This window comes from Aedes albopictus, chromosome 3, assembly GCF_035046485.1.
Source record: "Aedes albopictus strain Foshan chromosome 3, AalbF5, whole genome shotgun sequence".
Lineage (NCBI taxonomy): Eukaryota > Metazoa > Arthropoda > Insecta > Diptera > Culicidae > Aedes > Aedes albopictus.
In genome coordinates, this window is record NC_085138.1 from 157,273,270 (window position 1) to 157,292,049 (window position 18,780).

Sequence of the window (18,780 nt, forward strand, 5' to 3'; positions counted from 1 at the left end):
AAACGTTGTACCTATAATAAAGCCAAGTGGTAAAGTTAGGTTGTGTTTGGACGCTCGGAAGATTAATGAGAGAACCGTGCGTGACTCCTACCCTTTACCACACCCTGGACGCATATTGAGCCAGCTCCCAAAGGCCAAATATCTTTCCACCATAGATTTGTCGGAAGCGTTCCTACAAATCCCTCTAGAGAGGAGTTCTAGAAGATATACCTCGTTCTGCGTCCAGGGTAAAGGGTTGTTCCGGTTCACCCGACTCCCATTCGGCCTCATTAACAGTCCAGCTACGCTGTCTAGGTTAATGGACCGAGTACTGGGTTTCGGGGAACTGGAACCAAACGTTTTCGTTTATTTAGATGACATAGTCATCGTAAGCGAAACGTTTGAGGAGCACGTACGGTTACTCTTAGAAGTCTCTCGGCGTCTATCGTCCGCTAATTTGGCGATCAATCTGGACAAGTCAAAGTTTGGCGTGTCCGAGTTGTCATTCCTTGGATACCTCCTTTCAACTGACGGATTACGGCCGAATCCGGAGAAAGTCCGTCCAATAGTCGAATATGAAAGGCCGTCGACTGTCACAAAACTACGGAGGTTTCTAGGGATGGCAAACTACTACCGTCGCTTTATACCTGACTTTAGCGGGATAGTGGCTCCCTTAACAGAAATGCTCAAAACAAAGTCTAAAGCTATTCGCTGGTCGCAAGAGGCTGAAAACGCATTTACTAATGTGAAAGAACGCCTGATTACAGCTCCTGTCTTGAGCAGTCCGGATTTTGGGAAGGAGTTTATAATTCAAACGGATGCATCGGACGTGGCCGTCGCTGGCATCCTATCTCAAAACCAAAACGGGCAAGAACATGTAATATCCTATTTTTCCCACAAATTAACAACTCCGCAGCGAAATTATCACCCTGCTGAAAAGGAAGCCTTAGCGGCGTTACTTTCGATAGAAGCATTTCGTGGTTATGTAGAATGTAGCCATTTTACTCTGATAACCGATTCCTCCGCCTTAACCCACATTTTGACTACTTCCTGGAAGGTGGGATCCCGGTGTAGTCGATGGAGTTTGAATCTGCAGCAACACGACATGACTATCATCCACCGTAAAGGCAAGGAGAATGTAGTGGCGGATGCCCTTTCGCGGAGTGTCGCTGCAATTTCAAACTCCAAAGATTCATCGTGGTACACTTCCCTAAAAGAAAAAGTAGTTGAGAATCCGGACGACTACGTCGATTTCCGAGTCACGGATGGTCAATTGTTTAAATTCGTATCCGCCGGAGAAGCGCTCTACGATCGGCGATACGAATGGAAATTATTTCCCCCTCCCAGTCATTGTCAGAGTATCATAAAGGCGAATCATGACGATGCCATGCACCTTGGCTACGAAAAAACGTTAGCAAGGATTCGCCAAAGGTTTTACTGGCCAAAGATGGCCAAAGAAATTAAGCAACACATTCAAAATTGTGGAACGTGTAAAGAAGTTAAGGGACCCTCGGTACCAATGACTCCACCGATGGGCGATATGAGAATAGCAGAGCATCCCTGGCAAATCATATCTGCAGACTTCGTAGGTCCCCTCCCGCGTAGTAAAAAAGGAAATCAATATCTTCTAGTCGTTTCAGACTTATTTAGTAAATGGACGATGCTCGTCCCTACTAAAAGAATTGAAAGTGCGAGTTTGTGCGCGGCGCTAAAGGATGCGTGGTTCTACCGCAATTCTACTCCGGAAATCATGATCACGGATAATGGGTCCTGCTTTCTATCTCGCGAATTTAAAGCCCTGTTGGATAAATTTGGAATACAACATTGGCGAAATTCCCGTTATCATTCGCAGGCAAATCCGGTAGAGAGAGTGAACAGAACAGTGAACGCGGCCATTAGGACTTACGCTCGTAGTGATCAACGTTTATGGGACACGCGCCTAAGCGAGATCGAAGCGATCTTGAACAGCAGTATTCACAGCTCTAGCAAGTTTTCCCCGTTTTTTGTTACGCACGGACACGAAATGTTCATTGAAGGGTCCGATCACCGTAGAACCCAAGAAATCAGCCCTTTATCCGTGAATCAATCAGAAGAACAAAAAGCGATTCATTTTGGTGACCTGTACGCCCATGTTAGGTCAAATTTAGCAAAAGCTAACGAAACGTGTCGAAGGCACTATAATCTTCGGCATCGTCGATTTCCAAATGCTTTTACACCCGGTCAATTAGTGTACCGAAAGAACATGCGATTATCTAGCGCCGTAGATAAATACAACGCTAAATATGGCGCTCAATATTTGCCTTGCAAAATAAAATCCAAAATTGGGACATCTTCGTATGATCTCGAGGACTTAGATGGTAAACCCCTAGGGATTTGGCCAGCAGTCCATATTAAGCCGGGTTGAAACTGGATATTTGCTAGGATACCAAAACGGCAGGTCATTGCACTCGCTTGGTTATCGGGATGTCAGATCAAGGTTTTCAGTTTTAGACCCCCAGTCCAGCCTCAGAGTAGGATTTGTCGTGAGAAGTAGTTCTGAGGCACTAAGATACGTGCCGTCACAGTTCATCAGAAACCAGAGAAAGAAAATCGTTTGGGCCAGATTATGTCAGGCCAGCAATATTCTAGAATAATAAATTTAGTTGTACGAGGAAATCGAACACGACGAAGGTTCAGCTGTGACTGAAGCCTTGCCGTCGGAGACCTAGCTCATACCGCTTGGTCACACCCGAGCACTCATTCCTAAGAGTGCTCATTTTGGGTACGAGTCTCTCAACAAACCGAGAGAGGTACCACATTATTCGTATGCATACTAGAGAATACGTAAGGGAACCCGATCGTTAAAAATGTTCCGGACGCGGGACGAAATTTAATAGCGTAGGTTTCAAACTGTAGTTGATAGGTCGACCGAAGTAGGTAAGAATCCCCTCCGTATCGTCACTAAACCATACGTGTGGATATCTAAAAATAGGGTAGTGTGTGCAGAATGAATGTCATAAGATTGAAAGAGATGTGTATAGAGGCCTCAAGAGATGTATGAATGAAATGGAATGAGTGTACGAATAGTGTTTAGAATAGTTTTATTTAGAAATATTGCAGATATGAAGCAGGTATGAACGCAGATTTTGCTTGATGTTTGCGGTCCGACTCCCAAAGACGATGTTATCCGTATAATTTGGATCTCTTTGGAAAGGCAGGGGCCTGAAGTTGGAGGGGGGGCAAAGCTTGTCCCAACAAAAGGTTCTGTTTAGTATTTTATATAAATTCCTCTATTCACCAGATTCCGCTGAACTTTGTTAGTTGAAGCAAAGGGCCTTTGAAGTATGGGCAAGATTGCTTAGATAAATGTATTTGACTAAAAAAACAACATACGTTATTTTTTTTTTTCTCCTATCCCGGGGAGTATTGTAACGAACGGGTTACAACTTGATCTTAGAAAGCCAAAAAAAACATGAATTATAATCCAAATCGTAATATATCTTCAACTTTTGCATAATTTGAAATTCCCATGATAGCTCATCCTACTATGTGCGAACGATGTCGCTACTAAACGTCCGGACACGTTCTCAGTATTTTGTCCCACGTTTGGAACCGGTTGGATGAGGTTTCATGGAAGGGGAGTGATCTACAAATTGCACTATTAAAATTTAATACAGGGCTAACCATGATGAAATTGAGACCCACTATTCAATTGTAAAAAAAAAACTAATTTACTTAAACAGAAATTAAATGTTTTGCTAAATGTTAAGAGGGTTATGTATACCCCAAGTAATCGTCTTTTAATTTCTGTCTGAAGATAGCCTACTAACAAAAGTCGCGCCAAGATCACTCCTATTAAAAAAAGCTAGGGTAGCTGTTAATATTTCCAACCGCCAATACAAAAACCAATGCAAACGCTTACCATTTACGACTGCTGAATCGACATATCGGCTGTGAAAATTTGGCATCTACAAACCTGGCGTTAACACCGGATGGAGCTACCGTATGAGTGGGGGAGAGAGTTTCCAAAATTAAGGTAGTGGGAGAGTCACGATTATAAAAGCGATGGACCACCTGAGGATCGCCCTCTGTTCCGATAAGGAAATACACCAGTAAGTCCGGCTCCGCGATTTTAACTCGAGTTGTGTGATTGAAGAATCTTCGAAGCTACATCGGGCGTGCAAATAGTGCTAACATTTGGAATATTGCAAGTTCCTTAGTAAGTGGAGGTGAAAGTTGTGATGAGTGGTGTCCTTTTGGATTATAGTGCGGCAGTTCTGATCGGATACCTCTGGGAACGCTAGAGATCAGACTGCGTGACACGTGCCCGATTAAAGTTAACCTTTCCCTCCGGTAAAACCCACTCTAGTGCACTATAGACCCCAAATCTGGTGTGAATCGAGTTATTAAGACTATCCGTCAACATATAGTCTCGCGAGTCGTGAAAGTTTCAAGACTGGCCGTCAATATCCAGTCTCGGGTACAGTGTACCGGTTAAGTGAGAAGCCCAGTGAACGTAGTCTGAGCCAACGTTCAAGGAAGACGCTACTTGGACGCCCTGAGGCCAGGAACGCCACGAGCGTCGTGGCAACCCCATTGAAGCACGTGCTCCGAGCGTGCTCGACGAACCACGACCCTAGACGATCGTCATCTAACACCCTTACACCGAGATCGGCGTATCTCGCTCGGCGATCCCACTACCCAGCCGTATCATCCAAAGAGCGACCGGCTAGTCGCTGACCCAGGTATGTGAGTGACCCCTAACCGCTCTGCAACATTGTGAGCTCTCCCCCGATCGTACGATCGACAGTCCGGGTGGAGCCTTCGACCTCGACGGCGCCCAACCGACCGACGGCCGCACCTCCTCAAAGCTAGCCAACGAATCTAACGCATGTGTACTAGAACGAATCTTAATATGAACTCTAAAACCCACCCCAATGAATTAGTTAATACAATTTGTGCACCTAATGACAGTGATTTTATTTATTAGCGCCAAACGAGAGCACCTCAACTTCTGTAAGACTTTCTACGATCGGGTAAGTGTCCATTTATATGTTCTTCCCTTTGGTTCGCCCTGAGATCTAACTGAGCTAGTCATTGTTAAGGCGGAAAACCGCGAATACGAAATTAGGATTTTCAAAGAGATAATACGATCGAATGTTTCAACATGACCAAATCTAAAGATGGCCGACAAAATAGCTGCCTTGAAATCACGATTCTCTTCATCCAATCAGCACACAGAGCTATAATGTTTTTTCATTACTTGCTCACTGGTGGTTAATATTGAGTAGCATTTTCGATTTCGTGGATGACAAGATCGGTGCTCTTGAAATGGCGAGTCAAAAATGCACTCGGATCTGCTCTCAATTTACCTTAACCCTCTAATACCCAAATTTTTGATTTTGATCTAAATATCATTTTTCGTTATCTAAAATCGAATTAAACATGTTTTGGAAGATGATTCTTTTTAATTCTCGATTTCGTGAATTTCAGTTTTTGATTTTTCTAATTTTTATTTTTGAACATCCCCACACTTTTATATTTTTCCTGGAAGCCAATTTGGGGAACGGATTTTTTGAGATGAAAACATTTTGAGATCTTATGATTATTGTTCAAATATTATTATTTTAAATTTTTTTCGCAGAAAATTTTATTTTCCGTGTAATTTTAAGGAAAATAATTTTAGAGTGCATTCGATTCCCTTAAACTATTAAACAAGGATAGAATGATTTGGGAAAATTTAAAAATATGTTAATTGTAGCGATTTAATACAAAATAAACAATGACTTCTAAAAGGTGACTAAAACATCAATTTTTCAATGATTTTTAAAAAATGTAAATACGCTTTGAAATACAACAAAAACCATTTTGAAATATACAGAACAGTCCTAAATATCAGCCAAAAATATAAAAAAAATTGATTTTCCACAGAACAAAAATTACAAAAATGCTCAAACTATACCCCGTCTAAAGGCGGGATTGGGTATTAGAGGGTTAAAAACTTGATGATTTTGTGGCTATATCGGTCTCTTTCTACTCATAGTATAAGGGAGTAGAGATCAAAGTGGATAATGAAATGATAGATATGATAGAATTCGCTAGGTAGCGAACAAGTGTGAAATTTTTTTTATAGAAGGTGAAATTAGGCAAGTATGCCATGTATTGAACGAATACATCGAATGCGTGAAACTTCTGCCGTGCGACCTGTGCTTTTAAACAGATCGGCTTGGTTGGTAGTTTTCATACCACCTTACCAAGACTGGCAAAAGTTTCAGGCACCCGACTGCCTAATGTATTGTTCTGTTTTCATCACAAATTCTATCGATCGGTAGCTTTTTCGGAATTCGCACTCCGTTCATAGGGGTATGCCTATATCGCGGCGTGTTCTTCCTATTAGCTTTTTCGATCTTATTGGATAGGGTGCCCTAGCGAATTCTATCATATCTATCATTTCATTATCCACTTTGATCTCTACTCCCTTATACTATGAGTAGAAAGAGACCGATATAGCCACAAAATCATCAAGTTATTAATAGAATACGGTCGATAAATCAGCATATGATTAGAGGGTTAAAGGCAATCTTCGCAAAAACAGTATATTTGTCAAATAGCCATTCCCAAGCACTTTGACATCCGCATGAACTTGCGTAGCCACGTTCGGTACACTCTTAGAAAAAATCATGTAAATTTAAGTTCACTTGGATGCACATAAAAGGAGCGGCACGTTTGACACAAATTTACGTCTTCTATCACAAATAAAGGTGGAGCTAGCAATCGCTAGAGCCGAAGCGAGAGATAAAACATATGTAAGTAAAATATTGAACAAGATTTGAACTCTGGTCCGCTGATTGAGAGGCACGAACTATACCTCTCGGCTGTATCACCGAATTGTGTGACAAACGATAAATGTAAAACTGTTTCTACCTATCTGCTCAGATAGGTTTGTTGACATTTTGTGCAACCAACTCGAACTTACATGATGGATGTAAAATTGAGTCAAATTTGCCATTCAGTCATGAAATGTTTACGTACGTTGATGGTTTACGTCACGCGTAAATTCCTAATTTTACATATATGTAGCGCCCTTTGCATGAAGCCAGACTGGCTTCCACCTAAATATTTGGTCAATATGTTGGTACTGATTTGCGAAAAAATCTTAAATCATTTAATTAGTTAATTGTGTTTCCAAATATTATCAAAGTAATTTAAGTTTTGGAAATTCTTAATTCTTTTAGATTTTAGTTAAGTTTTTTTTTTTCTAAAATTCCACAAACAACTCAGATTTCCGCCTTTCCTACACCCTTAAAAAGGGTCATTGGCGTAGCTTGAAATTTTTCATGATTTTATATATGGAAATAAGAAAAACAATCTGAAAACCACTGTCTTAATGACAATCACAGATCTATAGTAGACATTTATTAATAAATATGTGGTGAATTCCTGACGGAAACCCTGTAGGATTTTTAGAAGAAATTCAGGAGAAGGACTTCCTGATGAAATTTCTAGATGAATTCCTATAGCAATCCCTGAAAGAAATCCTGAAGGAATCCCTCGATGAATTCCTGGAAGATTCCCTATAGGAAATCTGGGAGGAATCCCTGGAGAAATTTCTTAAGAAACTTCTGGAGGAATTCCTGGAGGAACCCTTAGGGAAATTTCTGAAGAAATTTTTGGAAGAATTCTTGGGGAAATTAATGGAGAAATCTCTGGGGGAATTCCTGAAGCAATTTCTGAACGAAGCTCAGGAGGAATGCCTGGGGGATTTTCTGGACAAATTCCTGGCGGAATTCCAGGAGCAATACCTGGAGAAATCCCAAGAAGAATTCTTGGAGAAATTTCGTGGAACTATCCCTGGAAGAACTTCTGGAGGAATCCTTGAATGAATCTGGGAGAAATCCCTGAAAAAGTTTCTTAAGGAATTCCTATAGGAATTCCCCGAGGAATTTCTGGAGGAATTCCAGAGAGAATCCCTGGAGAAATTTCTGAAGTAAATATCTCAGATAAATTTACTAGAGGATTTCGTAGAGGAATTTCCGGAGGTACTTCTGGAGGTATCCTGGAGGAATCCTAAGAGGAATCCCTGGAGAAATTTCTAAAGAAATTCCTAAAGGAATTTATGAAGGAATCTCTTGTACAAAAATTTCTGGATAAACTCCTGGAGGAAATACTGGAAAAATTCACGGAGAATTCCATGGGAAAAAATCCAGGAGGAATCCCTGATTAAATTCCAGAAATAATTTCTGAAAAAATCCATGGAAGATTTTTTTTTGGGAATTTCCGAAAGAATTCCTGGATAAATTTCTGGAGGAATTCCTGAATTCCTGAATACCTGGGATAATTCCTGGCGGCATTCTTGGGAGAATTCCTGGAAAAACTCGTGGATGAAAACATGGAGGAATGCTTGGAAGAAGACCTGGTATAATTCCTGGATAAATTCCGGGAGAAATTCCTGGAGGAATTTCTGAAGGATTTCTTGGAGGATTCCTGAAGGAACCCTTGAATGAATTCCTAGAGGAATTCATGCAGGAATCCCTGATGGATTTTTTGGAATAATTCTTGGATATATTCCGGGAGACAATGCTGAAGGAATCCTAATAGGATTTCCTGGAGAAATTTTTGTAGTTATCTCTGAAGGAATTCCTGGAGGAATATCTGAAGGAATTCCAGGAGATATTCCAGCTGTAATTCTTGAAGATATTCCTGGAGGAGTCTCTGAGTGAAATCCTAGAGGAATCCCTATAGAAATCCCTGGAAGAACTCTTGGAGGAATGCCTGGAGAAATTCCTGGAGTCATGTCTGTAGGAATTCCTGGAGGATTCTCTTGAGATTTTTTTTTTTTGAGAAATCTCTAGAGGAATTCTTGGATGAATCCCTGTAGAAAAGTCCACGAGGAATCCCTGGAGATATTCCTAGAGAATTTCTTTGAAGAACCAATGGAGCACTTTTGGGAGGAATCCCTTGAGAAAATTCCTAAATGAATTCCTGGGGGAGTCCCTGGAGGAATCTGTAGAGGAATTCCTTGAGGTATCTCTAGTGGAATACTTGTAGGAATCTCTTGAGGAATTCGTAAAGGAATTTCTGGACGAATCCCTGTGGGATCTTTCAGAGGAATTTTTGGGAGAATCCCTGGAAGAATTCTTGGATGAATTCCTGAAGAATTCCAAGGATCAATTTATGATGCGATTCTAGTAGGAGTTTTTGAAGAAATCCCACGAGGCAGTACTGAAGAAATCGAAACTTTGAAGAAACTGTTGAAATTCCTGAGGAAATCCTGAAGGAATCCTTAGAAGAGTGCGTAGAGAAACTCTTGGATGAATCTCTATAGCAGTTCCTGAAGGGAGTATAGAATTAGCAAACGTTAAAATACACATAAATAAAAATAAAAAAAGCTCTTGAAGGAATCCCTGGAAGAGTTCCTCAAAAAAACCCAGGAGGAATCTCGGAAGCAATCCCAAGATCAATTCTTAAGGGCATTTCCTGGAAGAAGTCTTGGATTAATTCTCGGAGAAGTTTCTGAAAGCTGTAAGTGTTTGGTTTGTTAATTGGTTGTGTTGAAGGGATTTTGTATTTGTATGTGCGGAAATGTGTTAAGGACAGGTAGATTTTGTGTTGGATATTCAGGTTTTTCCCTAGCTGACCCACCTGGCATACGAGTAGGGCACTAGTAGGCGAAACCACCCTGACTACCACCACCTACCAGCTTTAGAAACCCACCACCAGAGGTCTTCGAGCGGCCCATTCAGGCGGCCATTAGGAGGGCGAAATAGGGGCCATTGCAACAAACCCGAATGAAAGGGTAATGACCGATGGCTCAGGTCAAGAACCTTGAAGGCCAATACTGAAATTACACTCGCTCACTTGCCTAAAGACAGTCCCAGAGATTAGTTGGAAGAAAAGTTTAAAGCTGTGAGCCAATTTTGTAAGACAGAAGTTATAGTGGAAAGAGTGGAAAGAGAGGAGGAAGAAGTGAGCGGAAAGTGGACATCAGGTAACGGCCATGGACCACTATTTTTCTATTACCGTGGTTTGACCATTCCATTCACATCAGGACCCCGCCGTTTTGGTATAGGAACCACCACATTTCTATTACCGCCCCTACGCTGTCCTAGTGCCCCCTCTCTCTTCTTGCGTAACGTCCTCACTGGGACAAAGCCTGCTTCTCAGCTTAGTGTTCTATGAGCACTTCCACAGTTATTAACTGAGAGCTTCCTCTGCCAATGACCATTTTGCATGTGTATATCGTGTGGCACGAAGATACTCTATGCCCAAGGAAGTCAAGGAAATTTCCTTTACGAAAAGATCCTGGAACGACCGGGAATCGAACCCGTCACCCTCAGCATGGTCATGCTGAATACCCGTGCGTTTACCGCCTCGGCTATATGGGCCCCATTCTGGGTGAATTCCGGCATCGTTGTTGGCCGAAGACCGATCCACCAATATCGGTAGCCTAGGACGCGTGGGAAAGTCCCAGGAAGCCGCAGCGAGAACCCCTAGAGCCATCGCAGAAGCAGACAGTGGCCAGACGTGGCCGAAGCCGTGAAGAACCAACGGAGAACATCGGCGGCCGTTACCAGGCTGCGAGGAAAGCGTGGTCAGGTGGTTGGTGAGGAGCAGAGGGGCCCCGACGAAGAGAAAAAGGTCAGATTAGCGCATAAGAAAGTGGGAAGAAGTGTGGGATAAGGAGTAGGCCAAACTTGTGTCAGAATAAACAGTTAAGAAAGACAGAATTAAAGTGGGAGTTTTTTGAAAAGTGAAGTGCTTGTGGTTTTCCTGGGTCTAGTGCGAAATTTCCCTGTCCCGCGGTAAATTAAGGGTAGGCGTGCCGACCCTGAGGCAGTTGAGTCGGGGAGTCTCTAAGACGCTCCCGATTGGCTGACCCGATACTTACAAAGCATTCCAGGAGGAATTCCTGAAGGAATGCCAAGAAGAGTTCTTGAATTCTGGAAGTTGTTCCTGAAAGAATCACAGAAGGAATTCCCGAGTGAATTCCTGGAGGAATTCTTGGAGGAATTTGTGAAGAATTCTCATGATGAATCCCGGTAGCAATCCCAAGATGAATTCCATTGGGAATCTCATGAGAGATTTCTTAGCGAATTTCTGGAAGAATTTCTGTAGGAATCCTTGGATAAAAAAATCTGAAGAAATCTACAGGGGATGGCCAAAATGTTTGGGATAGGCAACTTTTTTTTCTCTCACAAAAAAGTTCAGCATGCTATAACTTTTCATAGAGCGCATCAAAAAATCTCAAATTTTGACTGTTTGTCAACCTATTATATGTGCATCATTGGTACAAATTTGGGCTTGATTGATTAATATTTCGCAAAGTTAGAACCGTTGGGGTAAAACACCTTTTTTTAGACAACGCATTTTTGAGCTGTCATATCTCGGAAACCAGTAAACCGAAGTGAATGAAATTTTGAACGTACACTAACAATATGTAAATGCTTCAAAAACTATTAAAACATAGATACTTTTTAAACGTTGAAAAAAGTTATCATGGATTGACACTTTTTGGACTTTTCTCGAAAAAAAGTAATTTTTTTACACTAATGTGAATAAATTTTAGTGTTGATATCCAAAGATTTTCCACATCTGTTCTCAAAATATCTCTAATCAGATATATTAGAGCCTATTTAGATTGAAGGAAAAACACATTTAATAATTTTTGTGTGGTATTGTTAATTTTACTTATTTTCCTCTATATGGGTAAAAATTTCAACCCGATATAACTTAATTCGCCGTGAGAAAATATTACATTTTATAACGTTGTATTGAGTATCAATATATTGTTGATAAACGTTAAAAAATTCATTCAATTTGATTCACTGGTTTCCGAGTTATGACAGCTCAAAAATGAGTTGTCTAAAAAATAGTGTTTTACGCGAACGGTTCTAACTTCGCGAAAAATTAATCAATCGAGCCCAAATTTGTACCAATGATGCACACATAATAGATTGACAAACAGTCAAAATTTGAGATTTTTTGATGCACTCTATGAAAAGTTACAGCATGTTGATTTTTTTTGTGAGAGAAAAAAAGTTGCCTATCCCAAACATTTTGGCCATCCCCTGTATGTCTGCAGTCATTTCTGGACGAACTATCGAAGGATTACTTGGAAGGACTCCCAAAGGATTTTTGTACAATTTTTTTAAAAGAAATTTCTGGTTTAATTTTTGAAAAATCTGTAGTAAAATTTTCTGAAAGAATTTGTGGAAGACATTCCTGCAGAAATACTTTGAATTATTCCAGATGGACCTATTAGAGCAATATCTAGCGCAATTCTGGAAGGAATATACGGAGAAATCCCTGAAGAAATCTCTAAAGGAATACCTGCAGCCATACCTTAAAGGAAACTTCGAAAACAGTATTTGAACAATCTCTGTGAGTACCTCTAAAGATATCCCAGGAATAATCCCCGAATAAATGTGTGGTTGAATGCCTAGATGAATTCTTGAAGGAATCTCTGGAGGTATTCAAGATGGAATTACTGCAGTAAGCTATGGAAAAAATCAGTTAACTAGAAACAAACCCAGTCATTTTGATTCCTCAAAACTTCAATGTCGATTTGCATAGAAGTTTTCTCAAGTCAGGCCCCCTCTGGGCCCCCTCCAGAAAGAAATCCTAGCTTATGAGAAGGGTATTGATATCTCACCAAAAACTACCATCGAACCGATGCTTGGAGGGCCGAGTCTCATATAGCTAAATCAATTAAGCGCGACGAACTGAGCAAATGTCTGTATGTGTGTGTAAAAAACACTCACGTTTCTCAGCCGCTTATCAACTAATTTAGGTTCTCTAAGCACCAAATGAAAGCTACACATCCTAGAAGAACGCTCTGGAATTTTATTTCGATTGGACGTTCAAATACTTAGATATCTTTAGAAGAGTATTTGGGAGTAATTTTAATAAATTCCTTTTTTCCTACAATTAATATTGCAAATGGCTCTACGTCGAATTGAAGATCATTCGCTATCATATAAATACTTCATTCGTTTCTTAAATAAAGACTCCTCCTTTTTTCAGTAGATTTCTCAGATATTCTGACAGGAGTTACTTCAGAGATTACTATACTGCTCTTCTTGGCATGTCAGTCCCATGTGGTTTCGAATGTGATTCATGTTTTTGTCACTCACGAGGTCATTTAAAACAAAATTGATATTTTTCCGCCTCATTTCACAGCTCAATATGCCATGAAAAGGGTACGCATAAAGTGAATACATTTTTTGAAAATAATTGGAATTGTAGTTCAAAAGAAAGGGGCTTTGAAAAACATCATGGGACTGACATGCGAAGAGGGCAGTACAGCAGATCCTTCAGATATTCTTCCAGGAGGATTCGAAAATGCCTCCAGGAGATCTATCAGTGATACATCCAGAAAATCCTTATGGAATTCCTATAGGAGGTTCAAAAGGTTAGTCTTGGAGGTTCTTCGGGGATTGCTTCTGAAGTTCCTTCAGGAATTCCTACAGAAGTTCCTTCATGATTCAGTCCTATAGAGTTCCTATAGAGATTCTTCCAGAATTTTCTTCAGGAATTCCTCTAGAGTCTAGAATTTCAATCGGGGATTCAGCCTGGCGTTCCTTCAAGGATCTTCCTAAAAGTTACTGCAGGGATCGCTCCAGGAATTCTTTCACGGATCAGACCAGGAGTTCCATAAAGGGTCTCTACAGGAGTTCTGTTTTGGGATTCCTCCTGGAATTCCTTCACCCAAGAAATATGTTTACGTCGAGTAGATTCCAAGAGGCTATAAATACCATCATGAGGCCAAAATAAAATCATATTGGTTTTATGACGGTTTTCAAAACCTCTTGAATGCAAATAAGGCATCAATTTGTTGCTTGGGCAACGATCACTTGTGTAATTCATTCGGATATTCCTCTTGGAATTCCTTTGGGATTTTTTTAAGCTTCTTTTAGAAGGTCTTTTATTAGTTTCCTTCGAGGATTCCTGCAATATAGAAGTTTAAGTAGCAGTTGAGATTGCTCCAGAGGTTCCTTCAGGGATCTCTCCAGGAGTTCCAGGAGGATTCTGGGATGTCACCAGATGTTCCTGTCGTATCCATTCCGAAAACACCTCACACTCTCGTAACCATACCAAACACAATTTCTCCTATTTTTCCACTTCCGAACCGAAAACACCATAACCGCACGCAATCAAACGTCCGTTCATCACGAATTTCTTCAATAGATTAACGATGTTCTTCTTATTCATACCAGCTTCCCTTTCCTTTTTCCCAACACATTTTCATCTCTCCTCCTCTTGCTCAAACGCATTCCTCTGTCAAAAGAATAGAGGTAATAAACTATAGAGGGAGAATGTCGCTGGCGTCATCGCAGCAACATCTCTTGCTGGCGAAGATAGGGAGGGATATAAGTGTCAAAGCGAAAAAGTATGCAGTTTGACAGATAGATACCCGAGATGTTTGCGAACGAGAACAAAGGGAACAGCAGCGACATTCGTCCTCTATAGTTTATTAACTCTATTGTCAAAAGCCATCCTTTCACTCATCATCGGCCAGTCGTTGTTGAACGAGACAATTCATATTCGTTCAAAACAACATTGGGCGATGCGATACACTTTTATCGACTGGCTTAAACAACTACACTGAAAATGATTCGTTATTTAATTTCTCACGAGGTTACATTAGCTTTATTTAGTTTCTTCTTGGTCGTCTATTACACTACAGTTCCCTCAGGCAATCCTTCAGAAGTTTCCTCAGATAGGGTAAAAAATATAATTTGGACATGTATGTAATTTGGACATGCACGGCGATGTATGTCTTGTTCCGGAGAGCTAATAAAAGTGGATACTTCTCAATATCGATTATTGGATCAAACAGACCCTATTCTGATGACTTACGTTGAAAATACGCTTAACAATTAAGAATTTACTTCGAAATTATCAAAAATGTAAATTGTTTCACTAAAACCCCTCAAATGCACAGGTATGCAAGACGACATACACTTCACAGTCAAATACAATATTCACTTCAAAATCGTTGAATTAATAATTGTAAGAAATTTGAAAGCCTTATTGCAACGAAACATGTTCAATAAAGAAGCATCAGTCAGCCAATCTCTTAACATTCATCTAGAACGCTTAAAATAGGTGGTGTCCAAAATACATTACAAGTTTTCTACTGTAAATGTATTTTAGTCATCTGACGAACTACATGGGGATGCTGTGCGATTGCATACTTGGAGGCGTTTTCTGTGGTTCTGGCGATATTTCCTCGATTTTAACAAAAACTGTAATAGTTATCAAAATAGATGCCTGTTAAGCGGAGACATTTGATTATTTGCAAGAAAATATTTGTTAATTTATGCTACTTCCATGATTTAGCAGTATTCATGGCCAAACATTGAGATAATTGCCCTGTCCAAATTATATATACCTGAGGGTGTCCAAAACACATATTCGGTGTCCAAAATGCTATTCGAACAGGCGATTGGAAATTGTGATTTTCTTAGCTTAAAATGCTTTCGTTAAGATTTTTGTCACCAGGAACGCAAAGTACAATCATACTATAAGCGTATTAGTGACTTTGCAAAATGATTAATTGCTTTCTAAGGAAGCTAGAGGACGATTTTTCTAACGCTGTCTTCAGCCTGTCCAAAATACATGAATTACCCTATTCCTCCAGAAGTTCTTTAGAGATTCTTCCAGGAGGATTCTGGGATGCCTCCAGGAGATCCATCAGGAATTTCTCCAGAAGTTTCTTCAGAAACTTAATCCTTAAGAGATTCCTCAACCAGTTTCAGGGATTCGTGTAGATGTTTCTTCAGAGATATCTTCCGGAATTCTTTCAGGAATTCTCCAGAAGTTTCTTCAGGATTCAGAAGAAACTTCTGGGATTTAGGGATAAGTCCAGGAGACCCTTCTAATTTCTTCAAAAAACAACTTCAAAGATTTCTCCAGAAATCTTAACCAACTAAAGGTACATTCTTCCAGCAGTTTTTGCAGGGATCGCTACTGGAGTTTATGCTGAGTTTTTTTTCCTGTTGAATTCAGGGATGCCTCCAAGGGTTACATAAGAGATTTCTTCTTCCTTCAGGAATTCTTCTTGGAGTTACTTCAAAAATGTCTTTAGGATCAGGATTTCCTCATGAAATTACTCTAAGAGCTCCTCCAGAATGTGTTTCAGAGAATCCTCTAGGTTTTCCTTCCGCAATTTCCTCAGGAATATGTTCGGGAACATCTCCTAGTTTGTTTGAGGATTCCTCCTAAAAATTTGTCAGAGATTTCTCTTGGATATCTTTCGGGTATTCCTCCTGGAAATCCTTCGTTCCTTTCTCCTGGAAACCCTTCGAGGATTCCTCATGGAAATTCTTCATGTATTCCTCATGGAAATTCTTCGTGGATTGCTCCTGGAAATACCTCGGAGATTCCTTCGAAGATTGCTTCTGAGAATCTTTAGAGGATTCCTCATGGAAATCCTTAGAGGTTTTCTCTTGGAAATCCTTCAGAGATTCCTCCTGGAAATCCTTCTGGGTTTACTCATGGAAATCCTTCATATTTCCCCCTGGAAATCCTTCGGCGATTCCTCCTGAAATTTCTTCGGCGATTTCTTCTGGAAGATTCTTCATGGAAAACCATAGAGTATTCCTCCTGGAAATCCTTTGACGATTTCATCTGAAATTCCTTCGGAGATTTCTCCTGGGAATTCTTCGGAGATTCCTCCTGGAAATCCTTAGGGAATTCCTCATGGAAATCCTCCAGGAATTCCTTCTGAGAATACTTCAGAGATTAGGGAATTTCCACCTGGAAATCTTTCGGGGATTAATCTTGCAAATCCTTTGACGACTCCTCAAGGAAATCCTTAAGCGATTCCGAAATTCTTCGGGGAATCCTCCTGAAAATCCTTCGGGTATTTTCCTGGAAATCCTTCAGCGATTCCTCCAAAATTTCCTTTAAAGAATCCTCCTGAAAATGCTTTCACCTGGAATTCCTTCGGCGATTTCTTCTGAAATTCCTTCGGAGATTACTTCAGGGAATCCTTCGGGGATTACTCCTGGAAATCATTAGAGAATTCATCATGAAAACCCTTAGAGGATTTCTCCTAAAATTCCATCAGGGATTCTTCCTGGAAATATTTTAGGGGTTCCTCCTGAAATCTTTCGGGATTTCATCCTGGAAATCCTTCGGTATTTCTTCCTAAAAAAAACTTTCAGCGATTCCTTCTGGAAAGCCTTATGGGATTCCTCATGAAAATCCTTCGAGAATTTCTCTTGGAAATCCTTCGGCGATTCCTTCTGGAATTCCTTCGGAGATTGCTCTTGGAAATCCCTAGAGGATTCCTCATGGAAATCCTTGGCGATTCCTCCTGAAATACCTTCGACGATTTCTCTAGGAAATCCATCAAGCATTCCTCACGGGAATCCTTCAGAGATTCCCTCTGGAATTCCTTCAGCGATTCCTTCTGGAATTCCTTCAGCGATTCCTTCTGGAATTCCTTCGGAGGTTTCTCCTGGGAATCCTTTGGTGATTCCTCCTGGAAAGCCTTAAAGGATTCCACTTGGAAAATCTTAGAGAATTCTTCCTGGAAATCCTTGGGGATTCCTCCTGGAGATCCTTTGATGATTCCTAATGGAAGTCCTTAAGCGATTCCTCATGGGAATTCTTCGAGGAATCCTCCTGGAAATCCTTCAGCGATTGCTCCATAAATTCCTTCGGAGATTTCTCTTGGGAATTCTTCGGGGAATCCTCCTGAAAATCCTTCGGGGATTTCTCCTGGAAATCTTTCAAAGATTCCTTATGGAAATCTTTAGAGATTCCTTCTGGAAATACTTCGTGGATTCTTCCTGGAAATCGATGATTTTTTTTTTATTTATTCGATTTTTTATTTTTTAAAGGCTCGAGCGCTACATGGGCATAAAAGAGCCGAATCCTTCGATAATTCCTCGTGGAAATCTTTCGGGGAATTCTTCGGAAATCCTTCAGAGATGGCTCTCAGACATCTTTCGAAGATTCCTTCTAAAAATCCTTCGGGGTTTCCTCCTGGAAATCCTTCGAAGATTACTCCTAGATATCCTTCATGGGATTCCTCCAGGAAATCCTTCGGAGATTCCTGCTGGAAACCCTTCGAAGATTCATCCTGGAAATCCTTCGGGTAATCCTCCTGGAAATCCTTCAGGGATTCCTACAGGAAATATCCCGATGATGCCTCCTGGAAATCCTTCAGGAATTCCTACTGTAAGACCTTCGTGTAGTCCTCTGGGAATTCCTCCAGGGATTTTTCCTCGAATTTCCTCTTGAATTTTTTTGGAGATTACGAAAGGAAATCCTTCGGGCATTCCACCTAGAATTTCTTCGAGGTTTCTTCCTAAACATCCTTCGAATATTCCTTCTAGAAATCCTTCGGGAATTTCTCCTTGAATTTCGGTTGAAACCCCCTGAATCCTCCTAAAAAACTCCCCTGAGACTCTTGAACTTCTTGAATCCTCATGAAACAGACTCCCCTGAGACCTCTTGAAATGCCCCTGAAACACCCGAATCATATGAAATCTTTCGAAATGCTTTTGAAAATATCCCTGAGATTAACTAAATATGCCCTGAAAATAAGTTACTGTAGTGAATACGGCTTCCTCATTTCACTGCACATGAATTGAAGTTACTCGCTATTATCAAAGCACAAGCTGAGATGTACTAAACGTTTCTTTTTTCTAGCTACCTCTGAAAGGAAAAGCGTACGCAACAACCTGCAACCTATTTCGACTCAACCCTACAAAGTTCAACGTTCTCAATCATGGTGATCTACGAATGACCAATATTCATATCAGGGAATTTGACAAATTACTCGTAAGTACTTCATGCTACTATGCA

General features: G+C 40.5%; 1 protein-coding gene across 1 annotated transcript in view; it reads left to right on the forward strand.

Moving 5' to 3' along the window:
* The window catches only part of LOC115266099 (uncharacterized), a 28,845-nt gene that overhangs the window by 9,603 nt on the left and 462 nt on the right, over positions 1-18,780 (forward strand). The window contains exon 4 of the mRNA XM_062842330.1: positions 18,625-18,756. Coding sequence (XP_062698314.1) covers positions 18,625-18,756 — 132 coding nt within the window. The remainder of the gene's footprint in view (positions 1-18,624; positions 18,757-18,780) is intronic.